This window comes from Salvelinus sp. IW2-2015, linkage group LG11, assembly GCF_002910315.2.
Source record: "Salvelinus sp. IW2-2015 linkage group LG11, ASM291031v2, whole genome shotgun sequence".
NCBI classification, from domain to species: Eukaryota; Metazoa; Chordata; class Actinopteri; order Salmoniformes; family Salmonidae; genus Salvelinus; species Salvelinus sp. IW2-2015.
The window spans coordinates 29,453,201-29,477,472 of record NC_036851.1 but is presented as its reverse complement, the minus strand read 5'-3'; the positions used below and the strand labels follow the sequence as shown (position 1 = coordinate 29,477,472).

Below are 24,272 nucleotides of genomic sequence, written 5' to 3'. Positions count from 1 at the left end.
TAGCATCACTACTCTGGACGGTTCTGACTTAGAATATGTGGACAACTACAAATACCTAGGTGTCTGGMTAGACTGTAAACTCTCCTTCCAGACTCACATTAAGCATCTCCAATCCAAAGTTAAATCTAGAATCGGCTTCCTATTTCGCAACAAAGCCTCATTCACGCATGCTGCCAAACATACCCTCATAAAACTGACTATCCTACCGATCCTTGACAAAATAGCCTCCAACACTCTACTCAGCAAATTGAATGCAGTCTATCACAGTGCCATGCGTTTTGTCACCAAAGCCCCATATACTACCCACCACTATGCTCTCGTTGGCTGGTCCTCGCTACATATTCGTTGCCAAACCCACTGGCTCCAGGTAGGTCGTCTATAAGTCTTTGCTAGGTAAAGCTCGGCCTTATTTCCGCTCACTGGTCACCATAGCAACACCCACCCGTAGCACGCTCCAGCAGGTATATTTCACTGGTCATCCCCAAAGCCAATTCTTCCTTTGGCCGCCTTTCCTTCCAGTTTTCTGCTGCCAATGACTGGAACGAATTGCAAAAATCACTGAAGTTGGAGACTTATATCTCCCTCACTAACATTAAGCGCTTACCGATCGCTGCAGCTGTACACAGCCCATCTGTAAACAGCCCATCCAACCAACTACCTACCTCATCCCCATTTTTGTTTTTCTGCTCTTTTGCACACCAGTATTTCTACTTGCACATCCTCATCTGCACATATATCAATCAAGTGTAAATTGCTAAATTGTAATTACTTCGCCACTATTGGCCTATTTATTGCCTTACCTCCTTACTTCATTTGCACACACTGTATACAGATTTTTTCTATTGTTATTGACTGTCTGTTTGTTTATCCCATGCGTAACTCTGTGTTTTTGTTTTTGTCGCACTGCTTTGCTTTATCTTGGCCAGGTCGCAGTTTTAAATGAGAACTTGTTCTCAACTGGCCTACCTGGTTAAATAAAGGTGAAATTGACTGGTACATAACATTAGACAGTAGACAGTACTGTATTGCTCCAAATTATGTTCAGGGTTAATGCTAGGGAAATATAAAGCCATTGTATTTACTAGCTTGGCTAAGGGATGTGTTTCAGAGCAGTAATAATACAAAGGAATAACACAAGATGACGTTTTTATATTGACATTATTTGATACATCAAACGCCTCAGCTGCTACACACCCAGAAACAGAAAGAGAGAATAACATTCATGTCATGTCACAAGAAGTGAACCTACACGTGCCTTCTCACCCCACTCCCGCACCTATCCGCATTCCCCCACCCTGCTCTCCTCCAATCAGCTGCTCCCAAGAGACACGTGCACGCCTGCGTTGCCATGGAGACACCATGTGGCCCATTCTCCGTAGTCCTCCATGGCAGCTGGTGCCTGGATACGGCTGTGATTGATGGGTTGTGTTGTGAAAGGACGTGTCTGGTGCGCCAGGGTCTTTGCTTCCATGAGCTTCAGCCCTGTGTAGCATACTGACATTGTGATGATGATGCTCAGGAAGGAGAGAAAATCAATGGTTAGGAAAGATGAGAGGGCGAAAGAGGCTGGCCGTGATTTCTCTCACTGTGAAGTGGTCTGTCTGACTCTGAACTTCTGGATTTGTGATGTGGAGATGACATTTATAGTCTAAAGGTCCTATTTATTTTCCTCCATATTTCCTTCCTTTTAGATATTTCACGGTGTTCCACTCGATAGGTAACTGTTTGAAGAAATCGAGATAGAAAGAATTGGCAATTGAAAGGGAATCAGATATCACCTAGCAAATAATACTTTACTCAAGCAATCTTCACATAATATTATGACTATGATTGGCAAAACTCCACCATAACATGTTGCTAGTTAGTGGTGCACACTAGTAGCGCTTCAATCAGTGACGTCACTCGCTCTGAGACGTTGAAATAGTTGTTTCCCTTGCTCTGTAATGGCCGTGGCTTTTGTGCCGCAATGGGTAACAATGCTTTTTGGTTCAAGCCCAGGTTGGGGTGAGGAGAGGGACAGAAGTAATACTGTTACACATGCAAGAAGACACAGGGCTACTTCACCTTTTATTTAATTTATTTTTATTTAACCTTTATTTAACTAGGCAAGTCAGTTAAGAACAAATTCTTATTTACCATGACGGCCTACCCCGGCCAAAGCACCTATAAGCATGTGACAAATGTTTATTCAATGCAGAGGGAATATTTATCCCTCCCTAGGTTGAACTGTATCAATCTCATTTCAACATGAGTTCCTAATAAGGACCAGAAGGTAATGACCAGGGATACATGATTAACAGGCAGACAGACACACGGCTCTCTGCTTTAGGATGCTCCATCAGTTGGGTCCTGGCCAGCCATTGATCAGCCTCTGCTGCTACTGCCTTATCATGTGGTACCAGAGCAGAGAGGCTGTGCCATGCTGCAGTGGTCTGGGTGAATCAGCCACTGGACAGAGAGGGCAGATAGACAGAGAGGGCAGGCACTAGGGAGAGACAGACATACATAGAGGGCTGGCACTAGGGAGAGACAGACAGACAGAGAGGGCTGGCACTTGGGAGAGACAGACAGACAGAGCCCTACAGCAGGGATAGACACAGAGGAAGAGGGGAAAACTGAGCCTGGAGGAGGGAGAGAAGGTTACACAGACAGGGATACTATGTCTACCACACCTACCTAAAGCTGGCAATGGAAGAGGATAAGAGTGCAATGATGAGGTTAGGCTATTGCCATCAGGCATGTGCAGTATGAGAGTCTACTCCAAGCTGAATTTCATGAGCATTTTGCAAGGAGACCGTAAACTCTGCAGTAGAGATGCCAGATATTGCAAAGTTGTGTCGGGGATTAGATGAGTGAATTTGGCTCAGAGGCAGACACTTTTGTCTACTGCGTACGTGTGTGTGCTCTGTGTGTGTATGTGCTCCGTGTGTGTGTAATGCATGTGTGTGTGTATCCCACAGTGGTATGGCAGGCCTGGGATATTGTTGCCAAGGAGGCTAATTTCTTATGAGGCTGTTTATTTTTCATGCGGCGCACCCAGATGTTACACAAACCCATGAACCTCCTGTGTTTCCCTTTACACCCATGACTCTCCGACTCATTCATACTCATATTCATATTGGCTGTGTTATTTCTCACCTCCTTAGTCACAATGCGTGGCAGAGGCTCAGTGTCTGTTACTAATGCCCCTCTTTACAATGGAGTATTCACAGATGCACTGCAAACGTTTTGATCTCGCTCACACACTCTCACGCGCCTCCCCCAGGATCCGCATTTGGATTCCTGCATCTCTCCTCCTCATGAGGGTGCCAGCCAACATGAAGGATCAGAAATGATCTGTTGAGATGATGCACTCCACTCACCATAACAGGCCACAGTGTTTGAGATGGTAATGGGGGACTGTAGTGCTCTGTGGTGACCGCAATAAAAATCCATGTGACCGTTGAATCACGGTAATCTCCTTTTATGCACTTAGGACAGGCATTGGTACTGCAGGTCACTAATGGCCTGGTTCTGAGGGCTCTAGTTTCCCTCAAACCACTCTGACATCAATGCAAATGCAATCGAAAATCACATCAAACACAGTAGCTCTATAGTACTTTTAAAACTCACCTCACTGTGATGGTCAATTTGAAGAAATAAGTTCAACAGCAGGTTGAAACATGGTCGTTGTGGATGTTGTTTCAAAGCCTAACAAAACTACATGGACAACGCTTTCTAAGGTGATGATTAATTCAAAACAACCATATGCACATTAGAGCTTGTGCATACGGATAGGCATAGTGGTTAAGAGTGTTGGACCAGTAACCGAAAGGTCGTTGGTTTGAATCCCCGAGATGACTAGAAAAATCTGTTGATGTGCACTTGAGCAAGGCACTTAACCCTAATTGCTCCTGTAAGTCACTCTGGATAAGAGTGTCTGCTAAGTGAAGAAAATGTCAATGTGAATATGAGCCCAAGCCTGATTATAATTTTTTCAATTAAAATAATGATTGTGCCGTTATACAATACATAGCCTACCGCATTTTACGCAAGGCAGAAAAACATTAATAAAAAAGCTGATTGAAGATGTCTTTGGTGCATAATTGGTCGAGCTAGCCTATACTCCTAAATTAAACACATTCTAGTAATCACCTTTGAGTGTAGACTGAATTATTATGCATACTGGATGGACTGGTTATTTTATGCTACACTCTAAAACTTCTATCTATGAGTATTGGAGAGAAAGTATAGGCCTATGAGATGCTGTTGGTTCATTGATTGTGCAGGGCAGCTTACAGAGTTAGCCTACAATTATAGTGAATTTGAATTTGATTTTGAATAGCATAGTAACTTTTTATATTTTAAAGGCTGTCACATTACCTTTAACTACAGAATATCTCACCATCGTGTGTTTCAATCTCCTCCTCTCTCTCCTTCATTCCTTTCTGGATCGTGCAGAGAAAGGGGCTATCAACAGTTTAATGAAATATGTTTAGTTGTGAAAACTAAACATTTTCCCAAACTGATTTTACTTGGTTTCCCAAATTAAGCACTTGGTAGCTGCAGGAACAGGGTTGGAGAACCTGTCACGTAGCAAGAGGGCGGAATATAACCTGTCACGTAGCAAGAGGCTACATGCTACTCAAACAGTGGTTGATGCTTGAAGTGAAATAACCAGAGTATGCATTTATTAAAATGTTATTTTAATTTAACCTTTATTTAACTAGGCAAGTCAGTTAAGAACAAGTTCTTGTTTACAATGATGGCCTACCAAAAGGGAAAAGACCTCCTGCGGGTACAGGGGCTGGGATAAAAGATTAAAAAAATAAAAATATAGGACAAAATTACCCATGATTGAAAAACGAACCTGAGAGAACAGCATGTGTAGCCTGAGTCAAGAAACAGAGCGCAAGTTTTTTTGCGACTTTCTCAAAACATCAATAGCCTATTGTCGCATCATGCAGCACATATAAACTCAGCAAAAAAGGAAACGTCAACTGCGTTTATTTTCAGTAAACTTAGCATGTGTAAATATTTGTATGAACATAACAAGATTCAACAACTGAGACATAAACTGAACAAGTTCCACAGACATGTGACTAAAAGAAATAGAATAATGTGTCCCTGAACAAAGGGGGGTAAAAATCTAAAGTAACAGTCAGTATCTGGTGTGGCCACCAGCTGCATTAAGTACTGCAGTGCATCTCCTACTCATGGACTGCGCCAGATTTGCCAGTTCTTGCTGTGAGATGTTACCCCACTCTTCCACCAAGGCACCTGCAAGTTCCCAGACATTTCTGGGAGGAATGGCCCTAGCCCTCACCCTCCGATCCAACAGGTCCCAGACGTGCTCAATGGGATTGAGATTTTTTTTAAATATATATTTTTTATTTCTCCTTTATTTAACCAGGTAGGCTAGTTGAGAACAAGTTCTCATTTGCAACTGCGACCTGGCCAAGATAAAGCATAGCAATTCGACACATACAACAACACAGTTACACATGGAATAAACAAAACATACAGTCAATAATACAGTAGAAAAAAAGAAAACTAAAAAAGTCTATATACAGTGAGTGCAAATGAGGTAAGATAAGGGAGTTAATTTCTGGACTACCCATCCCGGATCCGGGATATTTGTCATCAGAAACGCTGACTAGCATAGCCTAGCCTAGCGCGAACAGTATATAATAAAATATAATTTCATGAAATCACAAGTGCAATATTGCAAACAAAGCTTAGCCTTTTGTTAATCCATCTGTCGTCTCAGATTTGAAATGATGCTTTACAGCGCAAGCAATACTTGCATTTGTGTAAATTTATCGATCGCTCGACAAAACAATAAGAACACCTAGCGTCAGGTAACTTGGTCACGAAAATCAGAAAAGCAATCAAATTAATTGTTTACCTAAGATGATCTTCGGATGGTTTCACTCATGAGACTCCCAGTTAGACAGCAAATGTTCCTTTTGTTCCATAAAGATATTTTTTATATCCAAATACCTCCGTTTGTTTGCTGCGTTATGCCCAGGAATCCACCGGAAAGAGCGTTCGCGACAACGCCGGAAGAAACTCCAAATTATATCCATAATGTCCACAGAAACATGTCAAACGTTGTTTATAATCCATCTTCAGGGTGTTTTTCAAATATCTATTCGATAATATATCAACCGGCACAGTTGGCTTTTCACTAGGACCGAGAGAAACAATGGCTGCCTTTCACTTTTTCGCAAAAATCACTCGGAGAGCCCCCACCTATCCACTTACGCAATGTGGTCGTTCACGCTCATCCTTCAAAATAAAAGCCTGAAACTATGTCTAAAGGCTGTTGACACCTTAGGGAAGACAGAAAAAGAAGTCTGGTTGATATCCCTTTATATGGGCAATAGGTATGCATGGGAACAGAGAGGTCTCAAGAACAGGGCCACTTCCTGGTTGGATTTTCCTCAGGTTTTAGCCTGCAATATCAGTTCTGTTTAACTCACAGACAAAATGTTTACAGTTTTAGAAACTTCAGAGTGTTTTCTATCCTAATCTGACTATTATATGCATATTCTCGTTTCTGGGGCTGAGAAATAGGCAGTTTGAAATGGGTACGCCTTTTTAGCCAAAAGCGAAAACTGCGCCCCCTAGTCTTATTAAGGCAATAAATAGGCCATGGTGGCGAAGTAATTACAATATAGCAATTAAACACTGGGATGGTTGATGTGCAGAAGATGCATGTGCAAGTAGAGATACTGGGGTGCAAAAGAGCAAGATAAATACATAAATACAGTATGGGGATGAGGTAGATAGATGGGCTGTTTACAGATGGGCTATGTACAGGTGCAGTGATCTGTGAGCTGCTCTAACAGCTGGTGCTTAAAGCCAGTGATTTTTGCAGTTCGTTCCAGTCATTGGCAGCAGAGAACTGGAAGGAAAGGTGACCAAAGGAGGAATTGGCTTTGGGGTTGATCAGTGAGATATACCTGCTGGAGAGCGTGCTACTAGTGGGTGCTGCTATGGTGACCAGTGAGCTGAGATAAGGCAGGGCTTTACCTAGCAGAGACTTGTAGATGACCTGGAGCCAGTGGGTTTGGCGACAAATATGAAGCGAGGGCTAACCGACGAGAGTATACATGTTGCAGTGGTGGGTAGTGTATGGGGCTTTGGTGACAAAACGGATGGCACTGTGATAGACTGCATCCAATTTGTTGAGTAGAGTGTTGGAGGCTATTTTAGAGATGACATCGCCGAAGTCGAGGATCGGTAGGATGGTCAGTTTTACGAGGGTATGTTTGGCAGCATGAGTGAAGGATGCTTTGTTGCGATATAGGAAGCCGATTCTAGATTTTATTTTGRATTGGAGATGCTTAATGTGAGTCTGGAAGKAGAGTTTACAGTCTAACCAGACACCYAGGTATTTGTAGTTGTCCACGTATTCTAAGTCAGAGCCGTYCAGAGTAGTGATGCTGGACGGGCGAGCAGGTGCGGGCAGTGATCGATTGAATAGCATGCATTTCGTTTTACTTGCATTTAAGAGCAGTTGGAGGCCACGGAAGGAGAGTTGTATGGCATTGAAGCTCGTTTGTAGGTTTGTTAACACAGTGTCCAAAGAGGGGCCAGAAGTATACAGAATGGTGTCGTCCCCATAGAGGTGGATCAAAGAATCACCAGCAGCAAGAGCGACATCATTGTTGTATACAGAGGAGAGAGTCGGCCCGAGAATTGAATCCCCCACAGGTGCCAGAGGTCCGGACAACAGGCCCTCCGATTTGACACACTGAACTCTATCAGAGAAGTAGTTGGTAAACCAGGCGAGGCAATCATTTGAGAAACCAAGGCTGTCGAGTCTGCCAGTAAGAATGTGGTGATTGACAGAGTCGAAAGCCTTGGCCAGGTCGATGAATACGGCTGCACAGTAATGTCTCTTATCGATGGCGGTTATGATGTCGTTTAGGACCTTGAGCGTGGCTGAGGTGCACCCATGACCAGCTCTGAAACCAGATTGCATAGCGGAGAAGGTACGGTGGGATTCGAAATGGTCGGTAATCTGTTTGTTAACTTGGCTTTCAAAGACCCTAGAAAGACAGGGTAGGATAGATATAGGTCTGTAGCAGTTTGGATCTAGAGTGTCACCCCCTTTGAAGAAGGGGACGACCGCGGCAGCTTTCCAATCTTTGGGAATCTCAGACGATACGAAAGAGAGGTTGAGCAGGCTAGTAATAGGGGTTGCAACAATTTCGGCAGATAATTTTAGAAAGAGAGTGTCCAGATTGTCTTGCCCGGCTGATTTGTATGGGTCCAGACTTTGCAGCTCTTTCAGAACATCAGCTATCTGGATTTGGGTGACGGAGAAATGGTGTGGGCTTTGGCGGGTTGCTGTGCAGGGTGCCGGGCAGTTGACCGGAGTAGGGGTAGCCAGGTGGAAAGCATGGCCAGGCGTAGAGAAATGCTTCTTGAAATTCTCAATTATAGTGGATTTATCGGGGCTCTAGATTTTATTTTTTCTAGATCCGGGCTCTAGTTTTTTTTGCCAGTCCTGGCTGGTCCAGCGACGGTGTGTTTTGTTACCATAGGCTACTTTGTTGCCGGTGATGTCTGGTGAGGACTTGCATGGCCATAGCCAGATAGCATACAGTAGGCCAACTCCTATTCTGTTCTTACGAAATACATTTTCATCATATCATAATGTTTCTTTAGACCTGTCTAAAATAAATAATTGATTTATTGTGATGGTGCATATTCAATTGATTTATTCGACTGTAGATGTTCGAAAGGCGCGCATCAGTGGTTTGTATGGAGGTGTATGTGTGGGGCCTGGAAATGCTAAATGTGTTTATCTTAATTAACGGTCAATTACTGTGAGACTGGCAGTCTTTTGACAATAACAGGCTGACAACATTTTATGACCACCACAGCCCTAGGTGAAACTAACCATGTTTACAGCTGCATCTTGTGAGAGTGTGGCATGGGGATGATTCTGTCTGTCTGTCTGTCTGTCTGTCTGTCTGTCTGTCTGTCTGTCTGTCTGTCTGTCTGTCTGTCTGTCTGTCTGTCTGTCTGTCTGTCTGTCTGTTCTTCTGTCTGTCTGTCTGTCTGTCTGTCTGTCTGTCTGTCTGTCTGTCTGTCTGTCTGTCTGTCTGTTTCGTCTGTCTGTCTGTCTGTCTGTCTGTCTGTCTGTCTGTCTGTCTGTCTGTCTGTCTGTCTGTCTGTCTGTCTGTCTGTCTGTCTGTCTGTCTGTCTGTCTGTCTGTCTGTCTGTCTGTCTGTCTGTCTGTCTGTCTGTCTGCTGTCTGTCTGTCTGTCTGTCTGTCTGTCTGTCTGTCTGTCTGTCTGTCTGTCTGTCTGTCTGTCTGTCTGTCTGTCTGTCTGTCTGTCTGTCTGTCTGTCTGTCTGTCTGTCTGTCTGTCTGTCTGTCTGTCTGTCTGTCTGTCTGTCTGTCTGTCTGTCTGTCTGTCTGTCTGTCTGTCTGTCTGTCTGTCTGTCTGTCTGTCTGTCTGTCTGTCTGTCTGTCTGTCTGTCTGTCTGTCTGTCTGTCTGTCTGTCTGTCTGTCTGTCTGTCTGTCTGTCTGTCTGTCTGTCTGTCTGTCTGTCTGTCTGTCTGTTCTGTCTGTCTGTCTGTCTGCTGTCTGTCTGTCTGTCTGTCTGCTGTCTGTCTGTCTGTCTGTCTGTCTGTCTGTCTGTCTGTCTGTCTGTCTGTCTGTCTGTCTGTCTGTCTGTCTGTCTGTCTGTCTGTCTGTCTGTCTGTCTGTCTGTCTGTCTGTCTGTCTGTCTGTCTGTCTGTCTGTCTGTCTGTCTGTCTGTCTGTCTGTCTGTCTGTCTGCTGTCTGTCTGTCTGTCTGTCTGTCTGTCTGTCTGTCTGTCTGTCTGTCTGTCTGTCTGTCTGTCTGTCTGTCTGTCTGTCTGTCTGTCTGTCTGTCTGTCTGTCTGTCTGTCTGTCTGTCTGTCTGTCTGTCTGTCTGTCTGTCTGTCTGTCTGTCTGTCTGTCTGTCTGTCTGTCTGTCTGTCTGTCTGTCTGTCTGTCTGTCTGTGTCTGTCTGTCTGTCTGTCTGTCTGTCTGTCTTCTGTCTGTCTGTCTGTCTGTCTGTCTGTCTGTCTGTCTGTCTGTCTGTCTGTCTGTCTGTCTGTCTGTCTGTCTGTCTGTCTGTCTGTCTGTCTGAGAGGAAATGACCAGGGCTATCAGGCTAATGCAGTCTGCTCCACTGCACACTGTCTGCACAGGCTGGCTCACACCGTGCCTCTCTCCCCATTCCACAGCCAAGCCACCCTGAGGATGCTCTGTAGAACACACACTCCAGGACACACCAGTTTGTGTGTTGACATTTCCTCTCATTTGTGCACTGTTCCTCACCACAACGTTTTTCCTCAGACGCTCTATATTTTAACCCCCCTACCCCTCACCCCTTTCCAGACCTGCTCAGGTCCCTGGTGGTAATGAAGTGACATTAATGCAGCCGCAGGAGGTTAATCAATTCTGTTTCAACTTAATTGCCTGGAGATGTCGTTATATAACCTTCCAAAATGGCAGCCGTACACAAAACTACTGCATTGGTGCTTCAGCAATGTCCTGGAACAACTTCTAGGAAGCACAGGTTGAGCTTAACGACCGTAGGGTAATGACGTACCCTCTGATGTCTGTGATGTCTATATTACTGGTTTAAAGATAGTCTCTAGTGTGGATGTACAATCTGTCTATCAGAAGCCATGATTATTGCATTTGTGAATGCTATTTTCATTAACCTTCAATAAAGCCTTGGTTGAAATTCCTGAACAATATGGTGCTTGTGCTGCGTTTCCATGCTGCAGCTGTGGGCCCTTTTCCTGATTTTCGGTAGGAAATCACAGAGGAAGATAAAAACATCTCAGATTAAGTGAGATTTATGACTTGAGGGAGCTACAACATGGAGTTGTAGAGCAGGTCCTCTCTCTAACCTGGGCCTGGCCTGGTCTGGTCTGACTGTTTCATTTCACTCTCTCTTTCCCCTGGCCCTCTGCTCTCTGGCCTGCTGCAGTCATGCTCAGCACACATTACTACAACGCCCTGCAGCTACCATTATGGGATTTTTTTCTGTGGCGAGGTCAAAGTTCAGGGATCTCCTACATCCTGGTATTGTTCTCTGAGGTCATTCTGCTCTCTGGTGAGACTGACAGACATAGTCCACTGACTTTATAATTCCTGTCCTGCCCTGGGACTTTGTAGTGGTTTTATTGAGCAGGTGCCTTGCGGTGGTGGTGGCAGTGGGGGTTTAGGCTAGGTGGTGGTAATGTTGATGTATCATCCCAAGGTCAGGGTTGAAGTGGTACATCCTTATTAAGGATCGGCATGAGTAATCGAGTACTGAACGGACGTCAAAAATCTGTCTTTAACCAGAGATCACATTTTATACAAATACTGTAAAACTAGACATCGTTAATGTGCTTTAACTGTAGTGTTCCATTTTAACTGTAGTGTTCCATTTTAACTGTAGTGTTCCATTTTAACTGTAGTGTTCCATTTGTACATGTGCATTTGTGGGACACAACAAAAAAGAAACCAAGCCTAGCATCACACAGTTCTGCTCCCTAAATGTCCTTTCCCTTTCATGTCTCACTCACTCAATTGCATTACGACCTCTCCTTCTACACATGCGTGCTGTGTGCTACTAAAGAAATCGTATTTAACTGATGAGATACACAAGCTACATTCCTTGCCAAATGCCAACTTGCCAAATGCCAACATTTTTATCACAAATTCAAAATGGACTGGTTAACTGAAGTATGGAAATATGTGTTCCGACAATGAGATGCAGTTCTGGAATCATTTTTGCTTCGGCTACTTTGCGGTTATCACTAGTACGACAGCCTCAACATTGGCTATACATTAGTTTGATAAAGACAGAGCGTATTTTCATCAGAATCACTAATCCTAGGCCTAACAGATGTCCTGGCCATAATTCATCCACATGCAGTGTTCAATTTAGAATTGTTAATCCATTCCAAGGACACGGCATAATAAACTCAATCGAACGTCTGTATATCGAAAAGAAGACAGATTTTGGTTTGTAACCTTGAAAAATGTCTTTCAACTTGCCAAATTCAGCTCCGTTTCATATGATCACTCTTTAAGAATAACTGTTCCAGGGCCTCCTGAGTGGTGCAGTGGTCTAAGGCACTGCATTGCAGTGCTAGCTGTGCCACTAGAGATTCTGGTTCGAGTCCAGGCTCTGTCGCAGCCGGCTGTGACCGGGAGACCCATGGGGCGGTGCACAATTGGCCCAGCGTCGTCTGGGTTAGGGGAGGGTTTGACCGGCAGGGATGTTCTTGTCCCATCGCGCTCTAGCAATTCCTGTGGTGGGCTTGGCACAATGCACGCTGACACGATCGCCAGGTGAAAGGTGTTTCCTAAGACACATTGGTGTGGCTGGCTTCTGGGTTAAGTGGGCATTGTGTCAAGAAGCAGTGCGGACACAAGGCTCTTGACCTTCGCGTCTCCCAAGTCCCTACGGGAGTTGCAGCGATGAGACAAAACTGTTACTACCAATTGGATACCACGAAAAAGGGGTAAAAAGTAAAAAAACAATGTAAAAGAAGAATAACTGGTCCAGACGCGAGATGCGAATGACTTCAAACTAAAATAGGTGCGGTGGGGAATTAAGAGTGTCTTGTCTGCTAAATTAACAAAACAAGGCTATGCCATTGCACAGGCATCTGCAAGCAAGCGCCACACTGCTGAGCTTACTACCTTTTTGAAGATTGTGTTCCACGATATAACATAACCAGTATTGATATTACAGTTTCAATAAATTCATCTTTTTTTTATTGCTTTTGATATTAGGATTCATTATCTGTAAAGGTTATGATAAATTAGGCATTGTTGCTCACTGTTGGCATGTAGACAAATGTGCACTTTTTTCCTAAAAATAGTTACATTTTTTCTAAATATAGCTTTCTTTTTTCATTTCATTCCAGTATAGATTAAGCAAGGGATTTCAGAAAACTTAGTCCTCAAGAGGCAATTCATTTAGCAGCAGTCAAAAGTACATACAGACAAATTCACATATTAAAATGGAAAAACACAACAACAACATTTACAGAATAATTACAAACAAGTCGGCAGGATGTGGCATGTCTTAAAATGTCTGAATTTGGCTGGGCCGGCATTTGCATGACAAAGTGCAAGTGCTTAAAGTTCAAATAAGTCCAACATCTTGTTCATTGACTGTGGTTTAGACATTCCTGCCAAACTAAATATATGATTATTGGAGATTTGACATTGGTTAAGATATGGGCATGAGACAGCAGAGCCAAGCTGAGGTCCATGAAATCTTATCTGCTTCCTAGTGAGCTTGTGGGAGGTCATCTACAATATAAACTGAAGGACATGTTTTATATTAGTAAGAGTTTACCGGCATGCAAATTGCACCTCAGTACAGTATTTCAAGCATACCTTCAGAGAAGCGTTCATACTATACTAGGTTAGGGCGGTGTCCATATTTTCATACCGTCATACCTTCTTTCTTTTGTGCTGTTGTCTGTGCCCAATAATGTTTGTAACATGTTTTGTGCTGCTAACATGTTGTGCTGCTGCCATGTTGTTGTCATGTGGTGTTGCTACCATGCTGTGTTGTCATGTGTTGCTGCCATGCCATGTTGTTGTTTTAGGTCTCACTTTATGTAGTGTTGTGGTGTCTCTCTTGTCGTGATGTGTGTTTTGTCCTATATACACTACCGTTCAAAAGTTTGGGGTCACTTAGAAATGTTCTTGTTTTTGAAAGAAAAGCACATTTTTTGTCCATTAAAATAACATCAAATTGATCAGAAATACAGTGTAGACATTGTTAATGTTGTAAATGACTATTGTAGCTGGAAATGGAAGATTTTTTATGGAATATCTACATAGGCGTACCGAGGCCCATTATCAGCAACCATCACTCCTGTTTTCCATTGGCACATTGTGTTAGGTAATCCAAGTTTATCATTTTAAAAGGCTAATTGATCATTAGAAACCCTCCTGCGATTATGTTAGCACAGCTGAAAAGTGTTGTGCTGATTAAGGAAGCAATAAAACTGTCCTTCTTTAGACTAGTTGAGTATCTGGAGCATCAGCATTTGTGGATTCGATTACAGGCTCAAAATGGCCACAAACAAATACCTTTCTTCTGAAACTCGTCAGTCTATTCTTGTTCGGAGAAATGAAGCCTATTCCATGCGAGAAATTGCCAAGAATATGAAGATCTCGTACAACGCTGTGTATTCCCAATAAAAAATAAAAACATTATTTTTAACAGTATTGAAAATCATACCGTCGGTATTTCGAAATACCCCGGTATACGGTAAAAGTGGTATATCGCCCAAGCCTGTACTGTACTGTACAGAGTGCATTCTCTATTGCAGACTTATTCACTGTACACACAAGTTACAGCCACACAGACCTACAGTTTCATCAATACAGAGAAGGCTGTTCAGGGATAAACAAGTGCTTGTGGATTGTTGCCTCTCCACAAAGGCCCATCTGTCTGCATGCTTAACTGCATAATGAATGAAGCCTGTGACTCCAATAACTTTCAGGGAGAGACAGTAATACTGCCTCATCACTTTGGCTTGCCAGAAAAGTCACGTTATTTTAAAGTGCAGTAGTAACTGGATTGGATTGGTACAATCATTTGCCATCGATTTATGCTGTGGAGACGCACGATAGTTGATGATCAACTCAAAGATTGCAGCAAATGTGCAGAGCTAAAAAATAGTGGTATTCTTGCCACTGTTTGTTTGAAAAAAACATTTACTAGAGTACTGATTGCTGAACTTGAATGTATAATGTGGCCTGCATCCGGCACTGATGATCTTACTGTTAGGTATTTGTGCTGAATTGGAATTTTTGCTCAGGTATCAAACTCAGACAGTGAGTGGCTTCCAGTTGAAGCTCGCATCCGCTACAAGACCATGGTGCTTGCCTACGGAGCTGTGAGGGGAACGGCACCTCCGTACCTTCAGGCTCTGATCAGGCCCTACACCCAAACAAGGGCACTGCGTTCATCCACCTCTGGCCTGCTCGCCTCCCTACCTCTGAGGAAGTACAGTTCCCGCTCAGCCCAGTCAAAACTGTTCGCTGCTCTGGCACCCCAATGGTGGAACAAACTCCCTCACGACGCCAGGTCAGCGGAGTCAATCACCACCTTCCGGAGACACCTGAAACCCCACCTTTTTAAGGAATACCTAGGATAGGATAAAGTAATCCTTCTAACCCCCCCCTCCCCCTTAAAAGAGTTAGATGCACTATTGTAAAGTGGTTGTTCCACTGGATATCATAAGGTGAATGCACCAATTTGTAAGTCGCTCTGGATAAGAGCGTCTGCTAAATGACTTAAATGTAAATGTAAATGTGTATGGTAGTGAACCCCCAGATGAAGTGGTGTAAATAGACAAAAGGGCTACTCTGTTGTAGGATAAATGTTGTTCAGTAAGTAGCTTCTCTCCCTCATATGTAATTGTGGTAGAATTGCCTCATCAAGCTATTTCTGTCTCAGCCCTATCTCCACAAACGGAAACACGTGTAGAGAAGAAATGCAGTGCGCTTGCTGTGTGTAATTGCTGCATTGCCTAATCAAACAACAGTGTCAAAGCCAATAAAATTGTACCCTTCAATTAAAGGTTGTTCTTATGGCCTACATCTAATTAGTAGAGCGCTTGTTCATTTTGGGGACTTGAATTACCTCCATCTCCCCTTGAATTACCGCTGTCTTCCCTCCCCCTATCCCCAACACTGGGTGTAGTCCGTGTTTATTATCCATACAAACGATTGAACAAGTCAACCAAAAACACTGTTTGAAATTCAAATTTTAATTTCAAATAGGGTGCTCACAGACTCAAACAAGCTCCTTTTTTTTCTAATAACTTGATTGCTTTCAGAATTGGGCCATAGCCAATAATAAAGCAGTTTACATTTGATCTCATGGATTCCTTTTCATTCCATAAACCATTGATGTTTACACATAATCCAGAATGTTTCATTTTTGATTCTGTTAAAAGGTCCATTTTGAAAAGGTTTCTTTGAACTGATGTCATGCTGGCTACAATACTTGTTTTGGTACTGTTCAAAAGGGCAAAGCATCGTCTGTAACTGCCGGCCTAAATTCACAGCATTCCTCCTCTTCACAGATTGAAAAGAACCACTGAGGGTACAGACACTTTAAATAAACCACAGCGGAGGTGCAAAACGAGGAATCGGGAATACACGGGAATAATTGTGCAATTGCTCATGGTTTCTAAGAGGCGAGGACACACTTCTGGCATGTGTGACCAATTTTTTTTTCAATCGTCTGTCAAATCCACCGCTGCAGCTGTTGGTTCACAGTCCTCTGTTTTTCATGAGAGCGTTTTAAAAAGTGCTCCCTGCCATTCATGCGAATCGGTGTCAGCTTTTTCTGGGGCGTTTCTCCCGGCTCTGCATGTTTTGCCACTGGATAGCCTACGTGCTGAGAGGGAAAACGAGAGAACGATAGAAAATAATGGAAAGAAAGGAGGAAAAACTGTCTGTCACGTTCGCTGGAATAATTATCGGACCAAGRCGCAGCGGATGTTGAGTTCCACATAATTTATTAGAAAGTGCACAAAAAAAAAAAAGAACGAAACAAACAACGAACCGTGACTACAGAGGTGCTACGTGCACTAACTCAAAACAATATCCCATAAAACACAGGTGGAAAAAATGCTACTTAAATATGATCCCCAATTAGAGACAACGATAGCCAGCTGCCTCTAATTGGGAATCATACCAAAAACCAACATAGAAAAACTAAACTAGAACCCCACATAGAAAATAATAACTAGAAAACCCCCCAGTCACTCCCTGACCTACTCCACCATAGAAAATAAGGACTCTATGGTCAGGACGTGACCCTGTCATTTGGTCTGGGAAAGGCTCATAGTCACTGGAAGTATGGATTGGAATGTTTATGTTGTAGTAGCATCTCCAGGGATGGTACTAGTTATAGGAGACCTCTATGAAGGCCCTTGCAGGCTGAAGTCACAGAAACTAGGAGGGAGAGGGAGGGAGGGAGGAACCTGGGTAAAGGGAAGAGCTGGGACAATGGTTAACCACAGATTGTCATCCCATATTTCTGTTCTTTAAGCTTACAGTCAACCTTGGCCCAGATATCCCCCCCCCCAAAAAAAGAACACTGTCCTCTTTAATGCTGCCATATAAAGAGCCTTTAATACATACCGTATGACACATGAAAAGCTTTGATCCCACATGCTGAATACAGGATATGAGGTCAAGGCTTTCTCTTTCTGTTGGCTAGTGATACCACCTTTCAATCCGGTAGCTAGTTAGTATTACTTTGCKTTCATAGAATATTTCCCTTTTATTCCATTTGTTTACTGTCACTCTTTTATTCAGATCAGAAAGAGGAATCTCAGGTTTGCTGTTTTGTTCTGTTAAATAGGTCAGTCTTTGTTCTTTTTTCGAGGCAGAGTTGGATCTCAATGAGAACACTACAAAGCCAATGAAGACTCAGGTTTCTCTCCTGGGTACAGACCAGCATCAAGGATCTGCAGTGAGACTGCTAGTGTCAGGTTCCCCTCATAGATGCTGGTTGCTTCTGATACAGGATTTAGTCCAAGCGAGGGTTTGATGCACCTACTCATTGACAGCAGTTTGATTATAGGTCCACTGCTGTAGGAATTCCTGAAGCCAGTTCTCACACAACTCATCTTAGTTCAGCTCAGCTCTGGAGCCATTACACTACATTACATTCAGCAGGCGGTCGGGTCTCATCTTCCTACAGAGATGTTCAATATCCCAGGGTGGAACTAGGGTTAACACAGTCTGTTTGAAAACAGAAAAGACTACTACACTACAACTCAGGGACCAACAACATTAAGCTTACAGCTCTTTCAGACATGTGTGGTGCTGATTGACAGCTTTGCCTGAGGGTTGTTAGAGAGAGAAACACTTTGTTAACACAGTGAGCTGCTTGGAAATATGTGACCAGACATTTCATGGTTGTTAGGTGTACAAGGTGAAAACCGTTATTTTTCAGCCAACTTTTGGTATTTTATTAGGATCCCCAATAGCTGTTGCGAAAGCAGCAGCTACTCTTCCTGGGGTCCACATAAAACATGAAACATGACATAATACAGAACATTAATAGACAGAACAGCTCAAGGACAGAACTAAAAAACAGCACACATAACCTACATATCAATACATAGACACAAAATATCTAGGTCAAATAGCGGAGAATAACGGCGTTGTGCCGTGACATGTTGCTTTATCAGTTTTTTGTAACCAGGTTTCCTGTTCATGGGGGGGGGGTGGGGGTAAGTGTGTGTGTCAGAGCTGTGTGTAAGTTGACTATGTAAACCATTTGGAATTTTCAACACGTTAATGTTTCTTATAAAAGGCAGAAGTGACACAGTTAATACAGTTAGCCAAGAGAGACTGGCATGGTATTTACATCAGCCCTCTGAATACAATGAAGAGCAAGATGTGCTGCTTTGCTCTGCACCAGCTGCAGCTTAACAAGGTCTTTCTTTTCAGCATTTGACCACATGGCTAGACAATAATCAAGATAAGACAAAACTAGAGCCTGCAGGACTTGCTTTTTGGAGTGTGGTGTCAAAACAGCAGAGCATCTCTTTATTATGGACAGACCTCTCTATCAATTGAATCTATATATTTTGAATTCTTTAAGGAGTCACATGTGAGGCCATGTGTTAAACCGAGTGAGTAAGGTAGTGACGTAAACAACCAAMGATTTCAAGACTAAAAGTGGTGAAAGTAGTAGTAGAAATACACTTTATCTTGTCCGTGGCCTATATCCTAATCTGACTTTGGTGCAGGTCATGTTGTTCTTCACATTACTGTCGAGGTAAAACACACTATTTCAAATAAAATCAAAGTTTATTTGTCACATACACAGGATACAGAAGGTGTAAACGGTACAGTGAAATGGTTACTTGCATATTTACAAAGTAGCAATATCAAAAATACACTACATGACCAAAAGTATGTGGACACCTGCTCGTCAAACATCTCATTCCAAAATCATGGGCATTAATATGGAGTTGGTCCACCTTTTGCTGCTATTACAGCCTCCACTCTTCTGGGAAGGCTTTCCACTAGATGTTGGAACATTGCTGCGGAGACTTGCATTCAGTCACAAGAGTATTAGTGAGGTCGGATTGGTCTGCTACATGGCAGACCAATCCGAACTCATCTCTTAGCATGTCCAGTTCATCCATTATCTCAGCCAATCACAGCTAGCGAGACACTTCCTTTCTTTTTCCATGGCTAAACCAACTGGGCATGAAATTCTTATGCTTTGAAGTAATGACGTGCGTAGTCTCTTGAAACGGGTCACATTTTGTCAAACACAATTTTTTCCAACAGTTTGCTAAGAGCTGGCAACAAGCTGATAGGTCTGCTGTTAGAACCAGTAAAGGCCACTTTACCACTCTTGGGTAGCGGAATTACTTTGGCTTCCCTCCAGGCCTGAGGGCAAACACCTTCCTCTAGTCTCAGATTAAATACATGACAGATAAGAGTGGGCATAGAGTCAGATACCATCCTCAGTAGCTTTCCATCTCAGTTGTCAATGCCAGGTTTGTCATTATTGATCGATAACAATCATTTCTCCACCTCTCCCACACTAACTTTACAAAATATTCACTTAAAAGCTATTGGCAGCAATTTGAGGGAAAACATGCCCGGTTTAAAAAATAAGAAACTGTGAGTGTTAATGAGATTTCCCTGCCATCCGTAACCTATTTCACAGTTGGAAAATAATCCTTGGCACAAATATCATAACAGAATTATTATAAACCCATAATAAGATAAAGTATTAAATGTCTCTTTTGCACTTTTTTTTTATCCCTTTTGAATAAATCCACAGAATGATTTGGGGTGGTGTAAAACAGCAAATACATTAACTCTTCTCAGATATATGGATTCAGAGACGTTTGTGGAGCACGTGTCAACAAAGATAGAAAACATAGAGAAGGAAGGGTTGATTGAATCCCTCCCCATACCTTGATCTGTTGGAGATGATGACCCTGTTATGACTGACTCTTGCCAACTTTCTGTTTTGTGTTTTGATACACAGAGATCCGTAACCAGCTGGTGGAGCAGTTCAAATGCCTGGAGCAGCAGTCCGAGTCTCGTATCCAGCTGCTGCAGGACCTGCAGGACTTCTTCCGCCGCAAGGCTGAGATCCAGCTGGAGTACTCCCGCAGCCTGGAGAAACTGGCCGAGCGATTCTCTAACAAGATCCGCAGCTCCAGAGAACACCACCAGTTCAAGTGAGTTTCCCTCCCTGCAGAGATGAGACGACGACATGGCTAGAGACCACCTAGCTTCAAACTGAGACAAATATTTTAACTGTATCTGAGGCAGCGAGGGAGAGAGTGTGTGTGTGCGAGCATGTGTTTATGGGTCTACTTGCCTTGCAAACACCTGTCTACTCTATGTTTGTGTGTGTGCTTGGGTGGGCAGAATTTATTTTTGAATTGCCTGAGAGCGTGTGAACTTATTGAGTACACATGAAGTTACCCTGAACAAAAATATAAACGCAACATGCAACAATTTAATTTCATGTAAGGAAATCTGTCAATTAAAATACATTCATTAGGCCCTTATCTATGGATTTCACTTGACTGGGAATACAGATATGCATCTGTTGGTCACAGATACCTTTAAAAAAAGTAGGAGCATGGATCAGAAAACCAGTCAGTATCTTGTGTGACAACCATTTGCCTCATGCAGCGCAATACATCTCCTTCGCATTGAGTTGATCAGGCTGTTGATTGTGGCTTGTGGAATGTTGTCCCACTCCTCTTCAATGGCTGTGTGAAGTTGCTGGATATTGGAGGGAACTGGAACATGCTGTTGTACACGTCGACCCAGAGCATCCCAAACATGCTCAATGGGTGACATGCACAGGAGGTTGGTGGCACCTTAATTGGGGAGGACGGGCTTGTGGTAATGGCTGGAGCGGAATAGTTGAATGGTATCAAATACATCAAGCACATGGTTTGATGCCATTCCATTTACTCCGTTCCAGACATTATTATGAGCCGTCTTCCCCTCAGCAGCCTCCACTGGTGACATTTCTGGTCAGTGTGCAGGCCATGGAAGAACTGGGACATTTTCAGCTTCCAGGAATTGTGTACAGATCCTTTCAACGTGGGGCAGAGCATTATCATGCTGAAACATGATGTGGCGGCAGGGTATCCGAGTGGTTAGAGCGTTGGGCTAGTAACCAAAAGGTTGCAAGTTTGAATCCCCAAGCTGACAAGGTACAAATCTGTCGTTCTGCCCCTGTACAAGGCAGTTAACCCACTGTTCCTAGGCCGTCATTGAAAATAAGAATTTGTTCTTAACTGACTGGCCTAGTTAAATAAAAGGTAAAAAAGAAATGATGAATGGCAAGTCAATGGGCCTCAGGATCTCGTCATTAAAATAGCCATCGATGAAATGCGATAGTGTTCATTTTCCGTAGCTTATGCCTGCCCATACCATAACGCCACCGCCGCCATGGGGCACTCTGTTCACAATGTTAACATCAGCAAACTGCTCGCCATATGCCCGGTACAGTTGAAACTGGGATTCATCTGTGAAGAGCACACTTCTCCAGCATGCCAGTGGCCATCGAAAGTGAGCATTTTCCCACTGAAGTCGGTTACGACGCTGAACTGCAGTCAGGTCAAGACCCTGGTGAGGATGACGAGCACGCAGATGAGCTTCCATGAGACGGTTTCTGCCAGTTTGTGCAGTAATTCTATAGTTTCATCAGCTGTCCGTGTGGCTTGTCTCAGACGATCCTACAGGTGAAGAAGTCGGATGTGGAGGTCCTAGACTGGCGTGGTTCCACATGGTCTGTGGTGTGTTAAGTCAGTTGGACGTACTGCCAAATTCTCTAAAATTACATTGGAGGCGGCTTATGGTAGAGAAATTAGCATTAAATTATCTGCCAACAGTTCTGGTGGACATTCCTGCAGTCAGCATTCCAATTGCACGCTCCCTCAAAACTTGAGACATCTGTGTTGTGTGACAAAACTATACAATTTAGAGTGGCCTTTTATTTTCTCCAGCACAAGGTGCACCTGTGTAATGATCGTGCTATTTAATCAGCTTCTTGATATGCCACACCTGTCAGGTGGATGGATTATCTTGTCAAAGGAGAAATGATCACTAACAGGGATGTAAACAAATTTGTGCACAACATTTTTGAGAAATATGCTTATTTAAAAAAAAATATATATATATTCTTTTAGGGGTAGATCAGCTTTAATATTGCAGATAGATTATGGATTCCATCAATATTATTGTCTGCATCATTTCCAATCCCCCATATATGGGGTAAAGATATACAGTACAAGTCAAAAGTTTGGACACACCTACTCATTCCAGGGTTTTTCTTTTTTTTTTTTACTTTTACTGCATCAGATGACCTGGCCTCCACAATTTCCTGACCTCAACCCAATTGAGATGGATTGGGATGAGTTGGACAGCAGAGTGAAGGAAAAGCAGCCAACAAGTGCTCAGCATATGTGGGAACTCCTTCAAGATTGTTGTAAAAGCATTCCAGGTGAAGCTGGTTGAGAGAATACCAAGAGTGTGCAAAGCTGTCATCAAGGAAAAGGGTGGCTACTTTGAAGAATCTCAAATATAAAAAATATTTTGATTTGTTTAACACTTTTTTGGTTACTACATGATTCCATATGTGTTATTTTATAGTTTTGATGTCTTCACTATTATTCTACAATGTAGAAAGTAGTAAAAATAAAGAAAAAACTTGATTATATACAGTGCATTCGGAAGTCCATATTATTGCATATTATTATACATACTGCTGCTGTTTAATTAATTATTTGTTACTTTTATTTATTTTAAAAATGTTTACTAACATATTTTTTACTTATTAATGCTTAAAGCATTGTTGTTTAAGGGCTTGTAGGTAAGCATTTCACTGTAAGGTCTACTACACCTGTTGTATTCGGTGCATGTGACAAATATAATTTGATTTGATTTGATTATGGCAAGAACTGCTCAAATTAGCAAAGAGAAACAACAGTCCATCATTATTTTAAGACATGAAGCTCAGTCAACCCAGAAAAACCACCAAGCATTATGATGAAACTGGCTCTCATGAGGACCGCCACAGGAAAGGAAGACCCAGAGTTACCTCTGCTGCAGAGGATAAGTTCATTGGAGTTAGTTATCTGCACCTCATATTGCAGCCCAAATAAATGCTTCACAGAGTTCAAGTAACAGACACGTCTCAAATCTTATCTAATCACATGTATTTATATAGCCCTTCTTACATCAGCTGATATCTCAAAGTGCTGTACAGAAACCCAGCCTAAAACCCCAAACAGCAAGCAATGCAGGTGTAGAAGCACGGTGGCTAGGAAAAACTCCCTAGAAAGGGACATCAACTGTTCAGAGGAAACTGTGTGAATCAGGCCAAACTTTTGACTGGTACTGTATATTTTCCTTCATTATTTTCCCCTAACCCTACCACCCTTCCTAATTGGAGTAAACTAATGGACAACAAAACGTAGGCTTCTACTTCCAGCTTATATATACTATATATAATATACGTAGACAGTATATTTTACAATAGTTATCTTTTGTTTGTTTTTAGTCCCACCCTTCAGCTCCACTCAACTCCTCCCATCTATCTCTGAACACCATCCAGTTTTGATTTCTATTTGCCATATTTTTTATATATTTTTTTATTTCACCTTTATTTAAATAGGCCATAGTGGCGAAGTCATTACAATATAGCAATTAAACACTGGAGTGATAGATGTGCGGAAGATGAATGTGCAAGAAGAGATACTGGGGTGCAAAGGAGCAAAATAAATAAATAAATACAGTTTTGGGATGAGGTAGTTGGATGGGCTATTCACAGATGGGCTATGTACAGGTGCAGTGATCTATGAGCTGCTCTGACAGCTGGTGCTTAAAGTTAAATCAGCTTCAGTGATTTTTGCAGTTCRTTCCAGTCATTGGCAGCAGAGAACTGGAAGGAAAGGCAGCCAAAGGAAGATTTGGCTTTGGGGGTGACCAGTGAAATATACATGCTGGAGCGCGTGCTACGCGTGGGTGCTGCTATGGTGACCAGTGAGCTGAGATAAGGTGGGGCTTTACCTAGCAAAGACTTGAAGATGACCTGTAGCCAGTGGGTTTGGCGATGAGTATGAAGCGAGGGCCAGCCAACAAGAACGTACAGGTCGCAGTGGCGGGTAGTATATGGGGCTTTGGTGACAAAACGGATGGCACTGTGATAGACTGCATCCAATTTATTGAGTAGGGTATTGGAG

General features: G+C 42.8%; 1 protein-coding gene across 1 annotated transcript in view; it reads left to right on the top strand.

The window, feature by feature from the left end:
- LOC111970135 (SLIT-ROBO Rho GTPase-activating protein 3-like) overlaps nucleotides 1-24,272 on the top strand; it is a 105,792-nt gene that overhangs the window by 11,634 nt on the left and 69,886 nt on the right. The window contains 1 exon segment of the mRNA XM_023996659.2: nucleotides 20,048-20,243. Within this exon segment, the coding sequence (XP_023852427.1) occupies nucleotides 20,048-20,243 (196 nt within the window).